Below are 23063 nucleotides of genomic sequence, written 5' to 3' on the forward strand. Positions count from 1 at the left end.
GCGCGGCCGGGCGGGCGGAGCACGGTGCCGGCCGGTCTCCCTCTGCCTCGGCATGTCCGACTCCGGCGGCGGCGGGGGCGGCGGCCCCGGCGGCGAGGAAGGCGGCATGGAGGTGTCGGGCTCGGCGGTGCAGAACGTGGCCGACGTGTCGGTGCTGCAGAAGCACCTGCGCAAGCTGGTGCCGCTGCTGCTTGAGGATGGCGGCGAGGCGCCAGCGGCGCTGGAAGCGGCGCTGGAGGAGAAGGGCGCCGTGGAGCATATGCGCAAGTTCCTCTCCGACCCGCAGGTCCACACGGTGCTGGTGGAGCGCTCCACACTCAAAGGTGAGGCGGGAGCGGAGCCGCCGCGGTGGCAAAATGGCCGCTGCCGGCCGCGGCCGCCGCCCTGCCGCGGGTGGGAGGGGCGCGCCTCCGCCGCGGCCCCGCTCCGCCTCAGCGCGGCCCCGGCCGGCACCGCGCTCCGGTTCGCTGTCGGGCTCGGGCGGTGGCGGCATAGCCTGGGCTGCGGGCGGGTCCCGCTGGCCGGCGCCGCCCGGCCCGGCCTCCCCCGCCGCCTTTGTTCCGCGGTCCGGGGCCCAGGCGGATGCGCGGCGGGGCTGCGGGCTCGCTGTGGGCGCAAATCCGGGCGTGCTGCGGCCGCGGCCGGTCCTGCTTGGAAAGACACCCAAAGTGCTTCGTCAGTCGGCTGTGGCAGCGCTCCTGCGGCAGCCAGGCTTCTCGGGAAGTGACCTCCTGGGCGAGGCAGATAGCCACTCTGAAACAGAGCGAGAGCGCCAAAACCCCGAATAAAGGGAAAAAAATAACCCTGGCCTGAATCGACCTGTAAAAAGCGTAGTTTCATGGTTAATTAGGGACTTCCTGTAATTGACAAAGGAAGATGTGGACCTTGCCGTGCCTTTGTTTCGTTATCGAAGCCTGGTGGCCGTGGTGCTTGTGCTCAGAACCGCATCAAATGCTGCATGAAATACTGCAGCCAAGCTGGGATTGTGGCTGGAGTGTCTTTGTTACTCACGTGCTGCTGTAACTATTTATTTCGAAAAAGACTTGTCAACAAATCTGTTGCTAAATAGGCTCTTAGTGTCACAGAATGCAGCCTAATACACAGTGACAAAATACAGCAAGGTATCATCAATAACGCAGGCTTTTACGGTTAAACAAGCCCGTACAGTCCATAAATGGCTACCTGCCTGCCAGCGTGAGCTTGCAAAATTCTATTAAAAATCTGAATCCCTACTCCTAGTATGCTGGTGGTTCTGTTCCTGTATATATCAAATCCTATTAAAATTGTATTTCATATTGTGCTAACTAACGTGTCAGTAAGAAGAGAAACAATTTAACATCCTGATATGTGCCCTGCAGTTGCTGCACACAGAGAGGATCCTCAAGAAGGTTCTTTTCATTCCCTGTCTATTAATTGGAAGCTTCAGATGTTGCTTAAAAATACCCCATCATTGTTTATTTTTTACCTATATCCAGATCATCCTCCTCTTTCTCCTTCCAAAGTTTGAGACATCTTTTCCAGTAGGGTTAATTTTCTCAAAGAGAACAAAAGAACAGCTGTCTTTATGATACAGCGTTAAATAAGGTTTAAAGAAAACCATTTAATATTAATGCAGATGATTCCTGCATTTTTGCTATGCCTGGATCATGAGAATGGTTATCCCTAGTTCAGGCTGGAAATAATATAGTGGTGATCAGTTATGTCCAGGCTCATGGTGTAGGTATTCTTATATATGGATGCATAAAAAGAAATTGAGAGACTCATTACATGTCAAAAGCCAAATACTAATTTATGATGCACAGATGCCATTTCTCTCCATGTCTGCTGGTTTAATAGCGGTTACTTGGGCAGAGTGGATTTTGTGAATGACAGCCAGGTTTTCAAATGTAACACATCTGAAATCTCCAGCAGCATATGGAGAGCTCTGACACTGTTAAAAACTGTGTTATTGAAGCTTGTCCATAGACTGCATAGCATGAAGTTGTTTATTCATTGCAAGTATGATAAAACAGAAGCCTTATTTCTGCATTGTGAAAGCCGCTCTCTGGTATCACCAGCTCCCCAGCCTGCAGGGGACAGAGCAGGACAGAGTCTGCTATACTGTGTCCAGTCACAGTGTGTCCCCCAACCGGGAGTAACCTTCTGCACTGAAATCACTGCATTGCAGCACGGCTGCCTGCATCCTCAGCAATTACATCATCTGTGATGTGCTGGCTGTGCTAATGCCTGAGTACTTCCCACAGCTTGGCTTTTTGTTCTGTCAAGAGATTTTTTTGTTGTTGTTCAGAGACTTAATTTCCAAATCATTTTCAAAGTAGATGTCTGAAAATGCAAAGCCACCTATGGAAGAAAAAAACAATTGTTTAATGTTCTCACTGAAGCATGGTTGTCCTGGCAACATACCTCTGCAAATAAATGCACATTCTGTATTGCAGATTTCTCTATCAGAATGTGAGTTATAATTCACTTACTGTAATGCTTTATTAGTTTTATAGCAACCTAAATCTTAATGGAGTTTTGTTTAAAGACAGTGAACCCATTCTGTATCTGAGACATATTGCAAAGCTACCTTTGACCTAATTTAGTTAATTAAGTTAGTGTGGAGCTTAAAGGTTAGAAAATAGTCTGGTAACAGCAGAAGGTGGTTGGCAGATGTGTTAGAAATTATTTCTTACATACAATATTTTTTTGCAGAGGATGTGGGAGATGAAGGAGAAGAGGAAAAAGAGTTCATTTCCTACAGTATCAGCACTGACATTCATTATGGAATAAAGTCAAACAGGTGAATTAGTGAGATAGATCTTAACCTTTCTACTCTATGTATGTAAAACTTGTATAAGCAAATTTATCTGCTTTACCTACAAATTTACCTTTGGTTTACCTATTGCTTTCAGGCAGTGTTTTTATTCAAGTTTTTCAAGAAGCTCTGATAAAAAAAAGGGTGTGTCATCAGGCTGAAAGGAGTGGACCTAGGACTTCTAGCTATGGGGTTAAAGAAGCAAAGTTTTACTAATTTTGGCATACATGCAGCTGTAACATACACAGCTTGGATTAAGTCTGTCTGTTACATATTTGTCACTTATATTGAGGTATATTTTACTCTGAAGCTTTGTAAAATATGTTTTGTCTTTAGTGTGCCCCTGTTTAAGAGCCCTTATTGATAGCTCAGCTTGCTTATTGCTGAACTGTAAAGATGTATTTATTTGGAAGACTTGTATTCCAGTCTCTTAGAAGAAACTTTGTGAAGTATGATGATGCAGATTGCCATTTGACTCCTAAACTTGCAGTCACATTTAAGCTATTGTGTCACTTAAGTGTCAGATGATTGGTTAGTAACTCTCTTCTCTGTTCCGTAGCCTGGCGTTCATTAAACGTACGGCAGTGATCGATGCTGACAAACCTGTGTCTTCCCAGCTCAGAGTGCTCACTCTCAGTGAAGACTCTCCATATGAAACATTGCACTCTTTCATTAGCAATGCTGTTGCTCCCTTCTTCAAGTCCTATATCCGAGAATCTGGCAAAGCAGACAGGTAATTCAGTAGAAATACTGCATTTCTGTGCTAATTAACTAAAGTGTTTAATGATTTTTAAAAAGTAACAAACAACAGTGACTCTTCAAGTGAAGCATGTGAATTGTTTAAGTGCACAGTTGGTATGATGCTGTTGCTGACTCTGGGGAAGCAGTTCAGGTCTAAATGTGTTATGTATGGCTTTTTTGTTTGCCTTCTTATATGTAAACATCTGTGCTTTTTCAGGGATGGAGATAAAATGGCTCCTTCAGTTGAGAAAAAGATTGCAGAGCTTGAAATGGGCCTCTTGCATTTGCAACAGAATATTGAAATTCCAGAGATCAGTCTGCCCATTCATGCAACCATTACTAATGTTGCCAAGCAGTGTTATGAACGTGGAGAAAAGCCAAAAGTTACAGATTTTGGTGAGAAGGCTGAGGATCCGTTGTTCCTTAATCAGTTACAGTCTGGAGTCAACCGCTGGATTAGAGAAATACAAAAGGTAACCAAATAAAGAACAGGGGGGAAAAGGCAACTAAGTAATAAGAACTTCTGTTTAGTACTGTGTATCTTCTTCACAGTTTTACTGGTAAAATGCTGCTTGTGCAGGATGCTCTGAAGATCTCAGACCATGCTTTTGAGTCACCAGAGACATTGGTCTAAATTAGGCTAAGTCTAGTCTAAAATTAGGCTGAATTTGGAATCTAGTCTAAAGTGTTTGACAAATAACCAAGAGTATGACTTTGTTTTACATACTGTAATAGACTCAAGTAACTGGCAGTAATCCTGTAAATTTTGTAACTGTTCTTCAGATCTTTACAGCAGATTGAGAGGAACACATCTGTTTTGGCCTGTTATGTTATTTGTTTGTTGTGCATCCACAACCACTTTGCAATGCTTGCTCCAGCCCTATCTTGTAATCTCATACTTCTGCCTGTTACTTTTCAAAATAACTGCTGTTCTGCTGGTGTTACTCAAAAGCAGCATCTGAGATACTAGTCTGGCTTGTTGCCTCTGTGTGCACAGGAAATACCTATTGCTCATGGAACAATAGGTCTTTTCTTGCTTAAGAGCATAAAACATTTGTTATCTTGTCTAGCTCATCTGCCTTTAGCCAGAATACAGACACTGCTCAGGAAAGCAGGCAGGTGACATTTTTAGGCTATGCTGAAGATTATTACATGAGGATCCTAAAACCAACCTTTAGGATCTCTGGAATTACACATATTGCACACAGTTCCTACACTTTTCAAAGAATGAGTGCCAAAACTGTCTGAGGTTGGGTTATTAAAACCTGGCAGCTGTTGCATGTTTCAATTATCTTTAAGCAAGTTTTTACAGTTGAAGCATATAAATTAAATGCTTTTCTCTCTTCCTTCTCTTTCTCTCCATTACTTTGAAGGTGACCAAATTAGATCGAGATCCTGCATCAGGCACTGCATTGCAGGAGATAAGCTTCTGGTTAAATTTGGAAAGGGCTCTGTACCGTATTCAGGAAAAGCGGGAAAGTCCAGAAGTTCTGCTGACTCTGGACATTCTGAAACATGGCAAACGTTTCCATGCAACTGTCAGCTTTGATACTGACACAGGTAAAATATCTGTTCAATAACATTTTTCTCAAATGTCATGCAGAACTTAAACTGTTAAAAAACCTGAACATTGTGCCGCAAAGAGCAGTGTTTTGTAGAGGAGCCTTAGACTGGTTACAGATAGAGATTTTGGTCAATGAAATAAAAAGTTATATTCAAAATCTTTTCCATTCAGGTCTGAAACAGGCACTGGAAACTGTGAATGACTATAATCCACTGATGAAAGACTTTCCACTGAATGACTTGCTGTCTGCTACGGAGCTGGACAAAATCAGACAGGCCCTTGTTGCAATATTTACCCATTTGAGAAAAATCAGGAACACAAAATACCCGATCCAAAGAGCATTGCGTTTAGTGGAAGCTATTTCAAGAGATCTGAGCTCTCAGCTGCTTAAAGTGTTGGGAACCAGAAAACTGATGCATGTGGCCTATGAAGAATTTGAAAAGGTATGTTCATGGCTTTGTGATACTGGTTGCTGTATTTTTGTGTTGGACAGTGACTTTCAGGAAGCATTTCATTTGGGAGCTGAAGTTCCTGTTCTAAAACTTTTTTCAGGTAATGGTTGCATGCTTCGAAGTATTCCAAACCTGGGATGATGAATATGAGAAGCTGCAAGTTCTTCTTAGAGATATTGTGAAGAGGAAAAGGGAGGAGAACCTGAAGATGGTGTGGCGCATCAATCCTGCTCACAGGAAACTCCAGAGTCGTCTTGATCAAATGAGGAAATTCAGGCGTCAGCATGAGCAGCTGAGAGCTGTCATTGTGAGAGTCTTGCGACCTCAGGTAATCTTGGTTGTTACAAAACAGAAAATCTGTGTGGCTTTTTCAGGAGTGTTACTGTTACTTGAAGTTACCAACACAATTGTAGAGTAATGTTCGGTTTCCGCGTTTAGTTTTGAACCCTTGCTAATAGGCTTAGGTTTAATTCTGACTTATATTGCGTAATACATGCTTGTGTTAATAAACTCAGCAAGTCTAGACATAACACAGAGGAGATTAATAAATGTTTAAATCCTTGAACTTGGCTAAACCACAGTGGAAAATGAGATTATGCTGCACAGTAGTGGAAGTTTGTAAAGTAACTATGCTGCCCTGTTCCTACTGGAAGTTAATTCTGAAGCATGACTGCAAATTGGTTAAGAATTTATCACTGATTGGCTGGGGGTTTGTGCAATATTTTTTAGAACCAACTGCATTTTGCTTTTGAAATATTGAACTCACTAAACTGTGATTCTAATGTAGGTAACAGCTGTTGCCCAGCAAAATCAAGGAGAGGTACCTGAACCACAGGATATGAAAGTAGCAGAAGTCCTTTTTGATGCTGCAGATGCTAATGCAATTGAAGAAGTCAATCTTGCTTATGAGAATGTTAAGGAAGTAGATGGATTAGATGTTTCCAAAGAAGGTACAGAAGCCTGGGAGGCAGCAATGAAGCGCTATGATGAAAGAATTGATAGAGTTGAAACAAGGATAACAGCCCGTTTGAGAGACCAGCTCGGTACAGCAAAGAATGCCAATGAGATGTTCAGAATCTTCTCCCGCTTTAACGCCTTGTTTGTCAGACCTCACATTCGCGGTGCCATTCGTGAGTACCAGACACAGCTGATCCAGCGTGTGAAGGATGATATCGAGTCTCTCCATGACAAGTTTAAAGTACAATATCCACAGAGTCAAGCATGTAAAATGAGTCACGTTCGTGACCTGCCTCCTGTGTCTGGGTCTATAATTTGGGCAAAACAGATCGACAGGCAGCTCACCGCTTACATGAAGCGTGTGGAGGATGTCCTTGGCAAAGGCTGGGAGAACCATGTGGAAGGTCAGAAGCTAAAGCAGGATGGAGATAGCTTTCGCATGAAGCTCAACACTCAGGAGATCTTTGATGACTGGGCAAGAAAAGTTCAGCAACGCAACCTTGGTGTGTCCGGTCGCATTTTCACCATCGAAAGCACTCGCGTTCGAGGTCGAACTGGAAATGTCCTGAAACTGAAAGTCAACTTCCTCCCAGAAATAATTACACTTTCAAAAGAAGTCCGAAACCTGAAGTGGCTTGGTTTCCGTGTCCCGCTAGCAATTGTCAACAAAGCTCACCAAGCAAACCAGCTCTATCCATTTGCTATTTCTCTCATTGAAAGTGTCCGCACATATGAGCGAACGTGTGAGAAGGTAGAAGAGCGTAATACTATCTCACTGCTGGTCGCTGGCTTGAAGAAAGAGGTGCAGGCTTTGATTGCAGAAGGAATTGCACTCGTGTGGGAATCATACAAGCTTGATCCATACGTACAGCGCTTGGCTGAGACTGTCTTCAGTTTCCAGGAAAAGGTTTGTGTTTTCTCTCAAAATCTGCAAAACTTTTACATTTCTAATTCAGTAATGTGTGGTTATCCAAAAGTGTCATTGGATAGCTCAGAGCTAGTTCTGCAGCTCTTGGTTTAAGTAGCTGATTGATTCAGCACAAATTGGCCAACTGGATGGATCTTTTAGAAGTGCTGAAATTACTGTTAGGAGTACTATTTTCATTTGATAATGCTAAAATCTATGGATTGCTGCATCCAAATAAAGATACATGATTCACCATTTCTGAATTATTGTTTTCTTGATCTAACCTGTCAAACTAAACATCCCATTTTTCGTAAACTATCTTAGGTGGATGATCTGCTCATTATTGAAGAGAAGATAGACCTGGAAGTGAGATCATTGGAAACATGCATGTACGATCACAAGACTTTCTCTGAAATCTTGAACAGAGTTCAGAAAGCTGTGGATGATTTGAATCTTCATTCATACTCAAATTTGCCAATCTGGGTCAATAAGTTGGATATGGAGGTAGGTTTGAGATCGAGGAGTAGTATGTGTTTAGAGGTAACGTTTTATTCAGGTGCGAAATATATTTTGGTTATTTTCTTCATAGTCACCCAGGGAGACTTTTCTTTATAGTCACACCAGACTAAATTCTTATTCCCTGAAAATTTCAGTGCATTTTTTGGTATGCAGAAGATGCGCGACCTGTGTCAGAGTTTTTTTACTGTAGAATTTTGGGATCAGTTAATTCAAGGGGAGTTTTGTCTTTTGAGGAAAAAAGTTTGATACAATTTGACAGCCTAGAGGATGCTGGGGACCAAGGTAGATAAAGGGTGGTGGAAATTTGCTGTCCTGGTAGCAAAGACTTGTTGCCATCATATTGTTTGCTTCTGCCTGTTAAGTTTCAGGTTATTGGTCACTAGGCCAAGTTCAATATGGTTAAAGTTGTTTAATTACATTGAAGTCCATGAGGAGGAGGAGGAGAAGCTTTGAATTATATTCAGTGCAAATTTACCAAAACTCCTAAACCTCTTCAATCATGTAATGGTTTGAGTTGGTAGAGAGTTAGAGATCATCTAGTTGCAGCCCCCATGCCATGGGCAATGATGCCACTGATTTGGTAGCTCAGAGCCCCATCCAGCTTGGCCTAGAAGACTTCAGGAATGGGGCATCCATTACTTCTCTGGGTAACCTGTTCCAGTGCCTCACCACCCTAATACCTAATCTAAACCTCCTTTCTTTCAATTTAAAGCCATTATTCCCTGTCTTATTGCTACAAGCCATAGTAAAGAGTCCCTCCAATTCTTGTAAGCCCCTTCTGGTGCTGGAATGGCTTAGTAAAGGATCATTTGGTTCTTTGAGGTGCTGTAGTGCGCCTGTCAGAATATATTGATAGTGGGGATCTTGATGCAGTGAATATGCAGGTTTTTCCTCCGATGTCCCTCATTTTCTTTAGATTGAAAGAATCCTGGGTGTTCGTTTGCAAGCTGGACTGAGGGCCTGGACCCAGGTTCTTCTGGGACAAGCAGATGACAAAGCAGAAGTTGACATGGATACAGATGCTCCTCAAGTGAGCCATAAGCCTGGTGGTGAACCCAAGATCAAAGTAAGTTTTCCTGCGGTTTTTCTTTTGCATTAGATTTTTTGGTTGGTTGGGTTTTTTCCATTTTGTCAATTAACTAATGCAGAAATTATTTCTGAGGCCTATATGGTAGATAAATATTTCTTCTTGCATCTGCTTTTGGAGAAATATTTTCCTCTTTTCATATAAGTGCAAGTAGATTTTTAAAAAGTACTTCTTGAAGTCCAAAATTCTTGTCTATATGTAGCAGTATCTGCCAGTAAAACTGGGTGTTTTTACTATTTCTGCAGAACATTGTACACGAACTAAGAATAACCAACCAGGTGATATACTTGAATCCACCAATTGAAGACTGCAGATACAAACTTTACCAAGAAATGTTTTCTTGGAAAATGGTAATCCTGTCGCTGCCAAGAATTCAAAGTCAGAGATACCAGGTAAGTGTAATGAAGCTGTATCTAAGTCAGAGCAATTGCTTTCACTCAGTAATTAAATGTCCTCAATATAATAGTGTGTTGATCTAAAACCAAACCTGAGTACCTTGGAAATTCGTGTATATCACAAGTATAACTGTGGTTCTTAGGTTGGAGTGCATTATGAGCTGTCTGAGGAAGAGAAGTTCTATCGTAATGCATTGACAAGGATGCCTGATGGCCCTGCAGCTCTGGAGGAGTCATACTCAGCTGTCATGGGAATTGTGACTGAAGTGGAGCAGTATGTCAAGGTAGGAGGCTGACAGGACATAATGGAACAGCTAAAATTAACATGGACTTTCAGTTTTCCTGGGGGCTGGAGGGAGACACATGTTTTGGAATATACTGAAGAAGTTCTGAACATTGTGAAATACCTCCATTAGGTTTGGCTGCAGTACCAGTGTCTGTGGGACATGCAGGCTGAAAATATATACAACCGTCTTGGAGAAGACCTGAATAAGTGGCAGGCCCTTTTGGTTCAGATAAGAAAGGCAAGAGGAACATTTGACAATGCAGAAACCAGAAAGGAGTTTGGACCTGTTGTCATAGACTATGGCAAGGTGAGAAATCTTAATTATTTATTGTGATAAATGAATCAGATTTCAGAATAGCTGTATAACAGAAAATAGCAAGGGTGACAAATTACGACTATGTAACATTATTCACTTGTAGGTACAATCAAAGGTCAACTTGAAGTATGACTCCTGGCACAAGGAGGTGCTCAGCAAATTTGGCCAAATGCTTGGTCAGAATATGACAGAGTTTCATTCACAAATTTCTAAGGTAAGAAAAGTCCTAATTCCAGTTTTTCACTTTCAGATCAGCTGTTGTAGAATGCTAAAACACTGATTTGTGCCCTTAACAGTCCCGTCAAGAGCTGGAGCAGCATTCTGTGGACACTGCTAGCACATCAGATGCCGTGACATTCATCACATACGTGCAGTCCTTGAAACGTAAAATCAAACAGTTTGAAAAGCAAGTTGAGGTATGTTTGTTGTCTTATGTTAATGTTTCTGACTTGTGTCAGGCTTAGCTCATAAAATGCAGCTTCATCATAACCATAAATGATATTCAAGTTCTCTTAAAAACAGACTTGAACTCTATATTCTAAAAAATCCTGTGAGCTCTATAGTGCGCATTTATTAAAGTGTGTTTATTTAGCCTTGCCACTTAAGTTTTGTGTTTTGAACTTAAAACCACTGTATCTTGTAGCTTTATCGCAATGGTCAGCGCTTGCTTGAGAAACAAAGATTCCAGTTCCCTTCGTCTTGGCTCTACATTGACAACATCGAAGGAGAATGGGGTGCCTTCAATGACATCATGCGTAGGAAGGATTCTGCCATTCAACAACAAGTAGCAAATCTGCAGATGAAAATAGTTCAAGAGGATCGTGCAGTGGAGAGCCGAACAACTGACTTGCTGACAGACTGGGAGAAAACAAAGCCTGTAACAGTAAGTAGTGATGGTTGATATTCAGTGAATGAGGTAGATTTTCTGCATTCAGTTTGTTTTTATGCTTTTTTTTTTGCAGTTTTTCATTTTAGATAATAGTAAAAGTCTTTTTAAGGGTTCTATAATAACCTGCCACAGTGTAAATTTTTGGCAATAGTTGCAGTGGGAAATTTACTCTTAAAACATAGGCCTCTCTTCGGTGCAGAATAGTAAATTACTTCATTGACTAAGAGAGCTTTGTCTGAAACAAGTGTATGTCAGATATGCATGTAGGAGGATTCAGAAGCAAGCTGCTTTTTGCCTTTTTTTTTTTCTGAAGTGCTTTTTAGTAAAGCAAAAAACTGCATGTAAAAATGAAATGGGACTTATTGTGGAATGATATGTTGTCTTATAGTCAGCAAAATGGAAATGTAAAAAAATGAGACAAACCAACATTTATGTGTAGTCCCCACTTTTAACTTGCCTTCAGTGTAACTGTAGGATTATTGGAGTAATATATACCGTGCAAACTTTAGGGAAATCTGCGTCCAGAAGAGGCTCTTCAAGCTCTTACCATTTATGAAGGAAAATTCGGCAGGCTGAAGGATGACCGTGAGAAGTGTGCCAAGGCCAAGGAAGCTCTGGAGCTTACAGACACTGGGCTGCTCAGTGGCAGTGAAGAGCGTGTCCAGGTACAATCTGCTCACACACCTGCTTGCCAGTTTTGGATAAAAATGTTTCAGTTCCATCGTTTTCTCCCTCGGGAGAGTGACTTGTAGTGTGTGCTGTACTAATATCAGGGCACAGTCTCCAGACTGACTCAGTTCTAGCCTTCAGAGCTTGTCTCTGATCTCTTCCTTGACTGTCTTTTTCTTTTGAAACTGTTATGTGAGCTAGATGAAAAATTTCATCTTGGTCACTTGCTGCTGCAGTTCTCTTGAACTGGCAAACTATCCAAAGGTTTTTGATGGATTAGAAGTATTTTGTTTAACTCACCCATGCTATTGACTTTGAAGAAATTAGGAGTAACTGCTGATGTTTGATACATTCTTTATTACAGGTAGCCCTTGAAGAGCTGCAGGATCTCAAAGGTGTCTGGTCTGAACTCTCTAAGGTCTGGGAACAAATTGATCAAATGAAAGAACAACCCTGGGTGTCAGTACAGCCTCGCAAGGTACTTCACATTTGTGTACATTAACAGTATAACTGCCACAATTATGTGCAAATTAGGAATTAGACCTCTTGAGACAGACATGCTCTATTGTCAAGATCACTTTCAGTGTTTAGGTACCTTTTTAAATATCTTGTGAGCATGTTTCTTCTGAAAGTAAGATAAAAAATATTCTCAGGATATTCATAATTTAAGTAATCCTACAGGAAATTTTTGCAGCTTCCATAGTTTGAGATTTGACTGCAACTACAGAGAAGAAACTGCTGTTTTTAAATTGTCTGTTGGACCTCATTAGAGAAACTTCATTATACAGTTGGATAAACAGCATTGATTTTAGTTCAGTGCTCAGGAGGTAAAGAGCAGAAAGAACAATAATCTATAAACTAACTGCCTGTGACAAGACTGCTTCATGAATCTCAATCAGACCAATAGAATTATATTCTCAGTTGTACAGTAACCACATCTTAGGCAAACAAGGATAACACTTGTAAGAGCTGTCCTGTTACTAATGTCTCATTAGAGAGTTTTCCATAACAAATGTGTAGGTAATTTGTATGATTATGTGCACAGGAATTGTTGAGAAAGATTTCATTACTTTTGTGTTACTGGCAGCTTCGACAAAACTTGGATGGTCTGCTGAACCAGCTGAAAAACTTCCCTGCCCGTTTGCGGCAGTACGCCTCCTATGAGTATGTCCAGAGACTTCTGAAGGGCTACATGAAGGTAAGTTAGCCACATTTCTAAAATGCATGTGGTTTATATTCATATTCAAAGATGTAACTTGCTTTCTATTCTTTTGTAGATAAACATGTTAGTTATTGAACTGAAATCCGAGGCACTTAAAGACCGACACTGGAAACAACTGATGAAGAGGCTTCATGTTAACTGGGTTGTCTCAGAATTGACCCTGGGCCAGATCTGGGATGTCGATCTACAGCGAAATGAAGCAATCGTCAAAGATGTTCTGCTTGTGGCTCAGGGAGAGATGGCTTTGGAAGAGTTCTTGAAGCAGGCTAGTATCAACCCTTGTATGTATGCATGTAATAGCAAATCTGAGGGTTGCTGTTAAGTGGCTACTTGTGTAGTAAATTTGTCACTCTAAGCTGAAACAAGTGCCAAGACTCCGTGGTTTGCTCTGTTTTGGGGAGCAGTAATAAGCTTTGTAAACTCCCTCTGATGGAATTTGCATTATTTGGGAAAAGCAGTTCTTGGAAGTGACTGCAAAGATCCCACCTTGAACTGCATTATAGTATCAATATTTTTAACAAAAGCTTAAGTGTAAAGCCAGAGTCTTCAGGTAAAAAAAAATAGTATCTAATTCCTGTAATACATTTCTACTTTGTAACTATTTTTTTGAGGAAAAATTCTTGATGTTATATCTTAAACATCTTTTTCTTCAGATAAGAGAAGTGTGGAACACCTATGAACTGGACTTGGTCAATTACCAGAACAAGTGTCGTTTGATTCGTGGATGGGATGACCTTTTCAACAAAGTCAAGGAGCACATTAACAGCGTGTCTGCTATGAAGCTGTCACCATACTACAAGGTAAAATGGAGATCAAAGCTAAAGAATTTTTGTTTATTTCTACCTTCCCCTTCTGTTTAGTTTATATTTTTGTCAGCAGGGACTATATTCACTGTTTAAAGCTGACAGACTGTTAATTGTATAATGCATACTTTGTAACTCTCAAAAACCTGTTTCCTCTAATAATTATTAGTAGACAAAGACTTTATAATATTAAACTGAATATTAATGTAGTGTTTAAACTTCAGGTGTTTGAGGAAGATGCCCTTAGCTGGGAAGATAAGCTGAACCGTATCATGGCACTCTTTGATGTCTGGATTGATGTCCAGAGGCGGTGGGTCTACCTGGAGGGTATCTTTACTGGCAGTGCAGACATCAAACACTTGCTGCCTGTGGAGACCCAGCGGTTCCAGAGGTAACTTTTTCATTTTGTTGTTTTCTTACCTCCCTTGGGGCACCCTGGGGGCAGACCTGAAACTTCATGACTCTCTGTAGCACTCTCTGAGTTGAAACACTGACTGCATTTTTACCTGGTCCAGCTGGATTACAGCTGCTGTAGATACAAGTTCATCAAGCAAAGAGGTGCAACTATGACAGAAAATGTTTGTAGTAAATGGGCTGATGTACAGTTTTTAGCAGATTATTTGGACTTGGGTGGTTTTCCTTGCTAGTTCCTGCCAGTTACTTTAAGGGTTTTTCTGGCATTATGGCTACAACAAACAGATTTCTGTTGCTGCAGCCTTTAATCTCACCCTTTAAACATTATTTACTTCCTCTCTTCTAAGTTTGTCTGATCATACTTACTCATTCCACACACTTCCAGTCAGACCAAAGAATCAGATTTATGCATCGCTTCAGGAAGTAAAAATAAGTAGACCTGCTCTGGACTTGGTAGATTGAACATTACAAAGAAGTTAGATTTTGTTGTTGAGGGCTTCAGGTAGATGAAGAATAATTTGGGGAATTTAGGCTTGTGTTCCCTAGAGCTGCTGCAATCATTAGAAGTAGAGTGGTCATTTAGAGACAAATAATTTTGGTGTTCTGTAGGCCTGTGGTTACTGAGTTTGCACTAATATATTGTGTTATTTTACTTGCAGCATCAGCACTGAATTCTTGGCACTCATGAAAAAGGTGTCCAAATCTCCACTTGTGATGGATGTTCTTAACATTCAAGGTGTGCAGAGATCATTAGAGAGACTGGCAGACTTACTTGGGAAGATACAGAAAGCCCTGGGAGAATACTTGGAAAGGGAGAGGTCATCTTTCCCTCGGTAAGCAGTCGACTCCTGAAGTCATCTGATGTTTCTGTGCAGGAATTGGTGTACTGCTCTGTAAAGCCTCTACCAGTTCTGTGGTGCATGTATATGTGATGTTATGACCATTTACTTAGGTATTGTCTATATATAATATAGACATAATTCAGTTACAGTTACTTCTCTGGAAGTGGGGCTGAAACTTCCCTTACTTACTCATCTGTGGCTGGTTTCAGTATTTGGATATTGCCTAAGGAACCATTGCAGCTAATTTCTGTAAACTGAAGAGGTTCTTCTGCCATTTGATTAAAGAACAGTGTCTGAATTGTCACACTCCAGTATTTAGGTCATTGATTTTGACTTACTTGTAGTCCTCAACTAGTTTGTCACTTAGCATGAGAAAATAAGAGTGAGGGAGGTACTGAGTGGGAGTTCTTCTTCCTGACAGGCAATTCAATCCCAAACTCTACTGTTGGTATTTAGAGATGGATAAGTAAAGAAAATTATCCACACTATGGACCATGTATACACTTTTGTATGGTCCAGACCACATAAACTTAAAAGTAGCACTGGGGTATAACTGCTAGCAAATTTGTGGTTCATACACTCTTGCAGTGTTGAGAAATGGTTGTCAATTACTTCCAGGTAGTGGCCATGGATGAAGCATAAATTATAAGTGATAATTGAAGTTCTGATATAGATCTAATTTTATGTGATTAATAGGTTCTACTTTGTTGGCGATGAAGACTTGCTTGAAATCATTGGAAACAGCAAAAATGTGGCTAAGTTGCAGAAACACTTCAAGAAAATGTTTGCTGGAGTCTCTAGCATTATTCTCAATGAAGACAATTCAGTGGTTCTTGGGATATCCTCACGTGAAGGAGAGGAGGTATAGCTGCAGTATTTCTTTTTAAATAAAATTCTGAAAATAAGTGGATGTGGGCTGACTTAAACCTTTAATTCTTGCAGGTGCTGTTCAAAACACCTGTCTCCATCACAGAACACCCCAAGATCAATGAGTGGCTCACTCTTGTTGAAAAAGAGATGAGAGTGACCCTTGCTAAATTGCTTGCTGAGTCTGTTACTGAAGTAGAAATCTTTGGAAAAGCAACTTCAATTGATCCAGCAGTCTACATCTCTTGGATTGACAAATACCAGGTATTAATGTGGAACACTTAAGTATACTGCAGCTTGGTTACTTCAGCAAGGAAAACTATCTGACAAGGGTTTTTTTACACAGGCTCAGCTTGTTGTGCTGTCAGCCCAGATTGCTTGGTCTGAGAATGTGGAGTCAGCCCTCAATGGTGGAGGTGGAGACAACAGTCCTCTCCAGTCTGTGCTAGCCAATGTTGAGGTCACACTCAATGTCCTGGCAGACTCTGTGCTGATGGAGCAGCCACCCCTTCGCAGAAGGAAACTGGAGCACTTGGTAAGTAAAAACTTCCTTTCCCCTTCTGGGTTTACAGGTGACCATTTTTAAATTTTAATGAAAAAATTGATCAGTCTAAGACTTACTCTTCCTCCAGGAAAAGATTTTGTGTGATTTAAGCAATTACATTAAGGCCTGATCCTTAATGTGCATGGTGGTAGTTTTTCACTCTAGTCAGCTTCATGCATGATACCATATTATATGCTGTCTCAGTGAATTGATCTTCCAACTGGATCTTCCAGGTATGGAAGTTACTGGGTTTTTTCATTCAAATGTGAAATATGTCATTAAGCTGCCTATTATTGTAATCATAACATGCTTTTGTTTGTAGATAGAGGTTGAAGATGGGGGGAGAATTAAAATGATCCTGGGTTATTTCTAGAGAAAAATACCTGGTTTCTGGCAAGTAAAATACCATGTTCAGTAGTGTAATGGATTAACAGCCTTACTGGGCCAAAGTGCTTTACTGTAAACTAGGAAAGTCACCAAGAATAGCAGGCAGCATTGTTGGTTTTGGAATTGTAGCAACGGGTTTTAAACAAGAGACTGGGTTTAGGTTGTGATTTCTAAGTGATGGCAGTTCAGTGTGTTAATCTGAGAAGCTGTAGGATTCCTGTCTTTATTGGCTTGTATTGTTGTGGTCTTAAGGAGTCCCTTCCTTCTCCAGATCACTGAGTTGGTGCACCAGAGAGATGTTACAAGATCACTGATCAAAAGCAAGATTGACAACTCCAAATCCTTCGAGTGGCTCAGCCAAATGCGGTTCTACTTTGACCCAAAGCAGACAGATGTGTTGCAGCAGCTCTCCATTCAGATGGCAAATGCCAAATTCAACTATGGTTTTGAGTACCTTGGGGTTCAAGATAAGCTGGTGCAGACTCCTCTCACTGACCGCTGCTACCTGACAATGACACAAGCCCTGGAGGCAAGACTTGGAGGATCACCCTTTGGTAAGTTTGTGAGACAAGGTTATAAAATTCTTATCTTCTCTAATATATATGAGAATGAGTGGTTTAGGTCACTTAAAGAATCACCAGTGAGGAATCAGTAAAGGCAGGTTTAGTAGGAATTTGTAAAAGCACAACAAAATGTATGGCAAGGTTCATTCTATTACTTACTATATAGATAACGCACACAAGGAAAAATCTGATGAAAAAACCCTAAAATGGTATATGTGGAGACTGGGGACGCAGAAGGAAAAGCAGTGATAACAGTAAGGGATACAAAGGGAGACTACTATTGGGTCACAAGAGTCAGAGTGAACTCTCTTGCCAAACTTAACTTTAGACTGGATCAAGTCAAGGTCTAAAGGATTTAGCAAAACTTAATTACCTAATCAATACAATAATAGCAGTACTTGAACAATTGATTAATTTAAAAAAAAATTATTCAGTAGGATTGTTCTATAAGCACAGCAGTAACTTGACAAAGAGTTTAGATTAATTATAGACCAGTTGGCAACACTCATAAGGCACACAGACATGAAGTATGTGCAAAGGTATACCTATGAAAAACTCACCTTAAATTCAGTGAAATACATCAGATGCCTTTGCAGCTCTCCAGAAGTGAAGGGTTGGGTCTCAAGAAGTGGATGTCAGTCCAGGTTCAATTGTCAGCTTTCAATGGCAATCCTCCATTGCAAACTGGAGTGTTCACTAGCTCCAAGAGGCATCCCACTGGAAAGGAGATCCTGGTCACAGCCTGCTGCATATCTCAGATCTGCAGATCTCTCACAGCCTGCTGTAGATCTCAAAGGGTCTGACTTAGGGACCACTGTTTATAGAGTTGCAAACTAACTGATTTTAGTCATCAGTGAATTTCCATCCTGGCCACAATCCGAGTTGGTGGTTGCTGGAACTTGCCTTGAAAACCTAACACCAGAAATATTATTCTATTTGCTCTCTTGTTCAGACAGAAAAAACAGAACTTTCAAGGCTATGAAGTAGAAAACAGGAGCTTGTTGGACAACAGAAGCTGTGGGAGCAGACAGGGTTTCTGATAAGCATAAGGGAAGCTAACTGGTGCTGTTAATGTAGGCCAAGGCCTAACCAGCATTCCTGAGACTGTAGTGTGTGGCCTAGGATGGAGTTTAGGGGGTCCCTAAACTCCTAGGATGGAGTTTAGGGACCCCATAGTGGGGAAAGGATCCCCACAATACAGTGTTAATATGAACATGCAGGACACTTTTAACTAAGATGGCAAAGAATAAAATGGTCTTTTGAGGGAAGTCAAAACAGGTTTTGTTTGAACCCTCTTGATTGAACAGGCACCTTCAGAATCCACATGCTGGCAGATTGCACAAGTTGGCAGTGCTGTTCAGATGATAAACTCTAAAGCATGTCCATCTCATTTCAAAAATAGGTCCTGCTGGTACTGGTAAAACAGAATCTGTTAAAGCTCTTGGACATCAGCTCGGCCGCTTTGTATTGGTTTTCAACTGTGATGAAACATTTGACTTCCAGGTAAGCTGTTTGGTTAAAACAATGTAGTCTTTGTTAACAAGCAGGAATCTCTTCAGAACCCTGAAACAGCCAGCAATGTTTATTTTCAAGATGATTATGTAGAAGTCCTAACTGAGCTGGTATCTGTTGGTCATATAGAACCTCTGCAATAAAAAAATGCCTAAAGCAGAAGTGGATGGAACATTGCTAGAGCAGAGGTTCAGGGCTTTTGAACAGGTAGTTCTGCAACAGCAAATGGAGGGAAAGGAAGTACAGGGGCAGGGGCTTAAGACTGGCTTTGGGAAACTTTCTTAAACTATGTAGTTTGCATTGATAGGACTGGTTTAATGAGGAACAGATGAGAGTGTGAGATTACTGAAGTAGATGTACTATTACATCACGGATGTAATATTGTAATATGTACTATTACAACACAGATGTACAGTTTACCTCAATGTGTGAAGAATTCTTCAAAACTAAGAAAATTTATCTATTGAAGATTAATGACATCTTCAAACTGAAAACCAGATGACGTCCCTCTAAACTGTAACACAGCAAATTATCTTAAAAATTAAAAACTTGGTCAAGTGTATAGATAAAAAACAATACAAAACATAGACAAAGAAGCACTAAGCTTTACAGATTCTGCCAGGTTGCCTTGGTTTTTTTCCTCTGCAGCTCTAATTTGACCAGATCAGGATCCCATTTAAGCAGCATTTGGCTTGTAGGGGTGACTGTAAGAAAATGCCACATCTTTACCAAATTGTTCCACTGCTCATTATTACTATGCACTCCATGAAAGGGCAGCTTCTTTTTGTCTTTTTTTAATGATTCCTAAGTTCTTGTAGTAGAAAAGATAGTGAATGACTGATTTGTATTCATCTGAAACCAGTAGATTGTAGACCTCCATCATGTTCCCTCTGCAGAATCTTACCTTAAAGGTTATTCTTTATGTAGAAAGGTTATCATACTCTGGCCATCCAATTTGATCTTCTGAAATGTTTTGTAATTCTTGAACCCTCATTGTGATAAAGGACTAGAACTGCACCTGATGTTAATGGTATCAGCAAACAAAACATTATGCAGTGGACTTTGCCTGTTTTGAAAGCACTGCAGTACAATGTGAAGTAAGAAGGAGCTGTGATTTGTGGTTCTCTGAAGCAGTGAAAGCTGAACTTCAGAACCCTTTCATAACTCTTCCAATACTGCAAATACAGTAACCTACAAATAAACACAGCTTCTTCCTGCCTTGGATGCATTGTATAAAGTGCTCTTCTCTGCTCCTTTTGCCAATGCAATTGAGTGAATTTCCCCCTTTCTGTGCAGGCAATGGGACGCATCTTTGTGGGACTTTGCCAAGTGGGTGCGTGGGGCTGCTTTGATGAGTTCAACAGACTGGAGGAGAGAATGCTCTCTGCAGTTTCACAGCAAGTTCAGTGCATCCAGGAAGCCTTGCGAGAGCATTCCAACCCCAACTATGACAAGAGTATGTTATTCTTCTGTAACATCCTTCATGCTTCTCTAATATCCTTCATATTTCATTGCTCAGCTGCATTTCTTGCAAATTATGCAAGGATGAAGCTACTTTATGCCAAAACTTAAATATTTGATGTAACTTTCAGCTGGCAGAAATTTATATTGTTTGAGTTGCAGTACTGGAGAAGCTGCTGTCCATTACTGTAGGAAACTAAAACAGAATGTATGACTTCAGTTCTCAGAGTGATGGATCACTGACTCAGGTATAACTAAATGCACTCTCTTTTCAGCTGCAACACCCATTACCTGTGAGCTACTGAACAAACAAGTCAAAGTGAGCCCTGACATGGCTATCTTCATCACCATGAATCCTGGCTATGCAGGCAGATCCAATCTGCCTGACAATTTGAAGAAGCTGTTCCGTAGCTTGGCAATGACAAAGCCAGACCGTCAGTTGATTGCCCAGGTCATGCTGTACTCTCAAGGTTTCCGTACTGCTGAAGTTCTTGCCAATAAGATAGTACCATTCTTCAAGTGAGTAACAAGTTTGGCTGCAGTCAGTAATAATAGAACTTATTGTTCAAAGCTGTAATATTCTTTGCAACTCGCTAAGCACATTGTGCAGCAATCATTTGAAGCAATAGTTTCAAGTAAAGAATGACATTTACTGAGTGTTAGGTTGGTTCATACTGAGAATCAAATTGTATTTTGTCTGTTTTGCTTCTTAGACTTTGTGATGAGCAGCTGTCCTCCCAAAGTCACTATGATTTTGGCCTGAGAGCACTGAAGAGTGTGCTGGTTAGTGCAGGTAATGTGAAGAGGGAGAGGATTCAGAAGATAAAGCGGGAGAAGGAAGAGCGTGGGGAAGTCGTTGATGAGGGAGAAATCGCTGAGAATTTGCCAGAGCAAGAGGTAATGTGTGTTCAAAGTTCTTTACTTCTGTGATAGAGGGTGCACACTAAACAAAGAAATTGACCCTTCAGTGTTTACCATTTAGCCATGGGAACAAAATAATGTTAGTTACCAAAGGTAATTTGATAGCTTAAAAGCACCAAGTTGACTTTTAAGTCCCTGAATGATAATGAAAAAATTATTCATATGAGGTGGTGCATCCATAACATTTATTGCTGCCCAGCATCTCAGCAATTAATGCCAAAAGCATACTGAAGAGACTTAAGAAGGTCTTCTATAAACTGAAAATTCCTAGGAAATCACTGGGTAGTTCCAAAGTTGAAACCACATTAACAGTTGGTTTGACTAAGACTACCCTGATTTGGTACTTAATCAGTAAATTATTTAGTGAAGTATTCCTTGTCAAACACGTTTGGTAAAGTGAACTTAACAAATCTTCAATGAAATGTGATTCTCTGCAGATCCTGATCCAAAGTGTATGTGAAACTATGGTACCAAAACTGGTTGCAGAAGACATTCCACTGCTGTTCAGTCTCCTTTCTGATGTGTTCCCTGGAGTACAGTATCACCGTGGAGAGATGACAGCCTTGAGAGAGGAACTTAAGAAAGTGTGTCAGGAAATGTACCTTACCTATGGTGATGGAGAAGAAGTTGGTGGCATGTGGGTTGAAAAGGTAAAATATAAAACTGAAAATGTGCAGTTGAAGTTTATGTATGAGACTAAACTTCCTTTTATATTTTGAAAAGTCGAAAGCTTTTACATTTTTCTTGTCTTATACAAACTATACCTAAAAGCTTAGACTACCTGCTGAAGTTAATTGGTACATAATTTTTTGTGTCACAGGTTCTTCAGCTGTATCAGATTACACAGATAAATCATGGTTTGATGATGGTTGGTCCCTCTGGAAGTGGAAAGAGCATGGCCTGGAGAGTACTTCTGAAGGCCCTTGAACGGCTGGAGGGTGTGGAAGGTGTTGCTCACATTATAGATCCAAAAGCAATCAGCAAAGATCACCTCTATGGTACTTTGGATCCAAATACCAGGGAATGGACAGATGGCTTGTTTACACATGTCCTGAGAAAGTAAGTCTTTAATAGCATAAATAAAAAATGGCTGGTACATTTGTGCCTAGGATAATCTCACCTTATTGTCTTCTTCAATTAATATACTCTTTAATACAGAATCATAGATAATGTGAGAGGTGAACTACAAAAACGTCAGTGGATTATCTTTGATGGTGATGTAGACCCTGAATGGGTTGAGAACTTGAACTCTGTTCTGGATGACAATAAACTTCTGACTCTGCCAAATGGAGAACGTCTCAGCCTCCCACCAAATGTAATGTTACTTTTTTTATATTGTGTTCATGTACTGTGTATAAACTTGTTGGTTTATCTTAATATGTACTAGTGTTGTGCCTCTTTCTCATCACAAGAAAGTAATACTGAGTTCAGATTGTGGTTTGCTGGAGTAAAGGTTTTAGTGGAAATGTTTCATGTTACACTTACTCTGACTCTGTAAGACAAAATTATATAAGTCTTAAGGTAAATGTCAATAATGATGAACTTATCTTAGGAGAGTATAATGCTGGTGTTATTATTCAGAGCCTAAATGATAATCTGCATATTTTAAAAGCGCTCTGTTTTTTCAGGGAAAGGGTGTTTGCATTGTTTTGGTTGATTGGATTTACTTCTAAATGTTGTTTTAAATTTCTTTTTTTCAGGTGCGTATCATGTTTGAAGTACAGGATCTGAAATATGCCACTTTGGCTACTGTGTCAAGGTGTGGCATGGTCTGGTTCAGTGAGGATGTTCTTAGTACAGACATGATATTCAACAACTTCCTGGCCAGACTAAGAAGCATTCCTCTGGATGAAGGTGAGGAGGAAGCTCAGCGCAGGCGAAAGGGCAAAGAAGATGAAGGAGAAGAAGCAGCATCCCCAATGTTGCAGGTATAACCTAGATTTAATTA

At 40.7% G+C, this 23063-nt stretch overlaps 1 protein-coding gene across 1 annotated transcript in view; it reads left to right on the forward strand.

Annotated features, from left to right (window-relative positions):
• Positions 1–23063, forward strand: part of DYNC1H1 (dynein cytoplasmic 1 heavy chain 1) — a 44691-nt gene continuing 21628 nt past the window's right edge. The window contains exons 1-35 of the mRNA XM_050974665.1: positions 1–323; positions 2695–2782; positions 3357–3530; positions 3756–4011; positions 4912–5098; positions 5274–5545; positions 5655–5882; positions 6342–7418; positions 7743–7922; positions 8854–9003; positions 9270–9416; positions 9563–9703; positions 9836–10012; positions 10125–10235; positions 10318–10437; positions 10665–10904; positions 11420–11575; positions 11944–12057; positions 12667–12777; positions 12857–13066; positions 13455–13601; positions 13829–13995; positions 14678–14851; positions 15557–15722; positions 15803–15991; positions 16074–16262; positions 16930–17212; positions 18624–18724; positions 20030–20189; positions 20470–20713; positions 20908–21091; positions 21553–21765; positions 21936–22174; positions 22274–22430; positions 22816–23043. Of these exons, the coding sequence (XP_050830622.1) occupies positions 53–323; positions 2695–2782; positions 3357–3530; positions 3756–4011; positions 4912–5098; positions 5274–5545; positions 5655–5882; positions 6342–7418; positions 7743–7922; positions 8854–9003; positions 9270–9416; positions 9563–9703; positions 9836–10012; positions 10125–10235; positions 10318–10437; positions 10665–10904; positions 11420–11575; positions 11944–12057; positions 12667–12777; positions 12857–13066; positions 13455–13601; positions 13829–13995; positions 14678–14851; positions 15557–15722; positions 15803–15991; positions 16074–16262; positions 16930–17212; positions 18624–18724; positions 20030–20189; positions 20470–20713; positions 20908–21091; positions 21553–21765; positions 21936–22174; positions 22274–22430; positions 22816–23043 (7251 nt within the window). The 5' untranslated portion in view covers positions 1–52. The remainder of the gene's footprint in view (positions 324–2694; positions 2783–3356; positions 3531–3755; positions 4012–4911; positions 5099–5273; positions 5546–5654; positions 5883–6341; positions 7419–7742; positions 7923–8853; positions 9004–9269; positions 9417–9562; positions 9704–9835; positions 10013–10124; positions 10236–10317; positions 10438–10664; positions 10905–11419; positions 11576–11943; positions 12058–12666; positions 12778–12856; positions 13067–13454; positions 13602–13828; positions 13996–14677; positions 14852–15556; positions 15723–15802; positions 15992–16073; positions 16263–16929; positions 17213–18623; positions 18725–20029; positions 20190–20469; positions 20714–20907; positions 21092–21552; positions 21766–21935; positions 22175–22273; positions 22431–22815; positions 23044–23063) is intronic.

The sequence above is a fragment of the Serinus canaria genome, chromosome 5 (assembly GCF_022539315.1).
Source record: "Serinus canaria isolate serCan28SL12 chromosome 5, serCan2020, whole genome shotgun sequence".
Taxonomy (NCBI): domain Eukaryota; kingdom Metazoa; phylum Chordata; class Aves; order Passeriformes; family Fringillidae; genus Serinus; species Serinus canaria.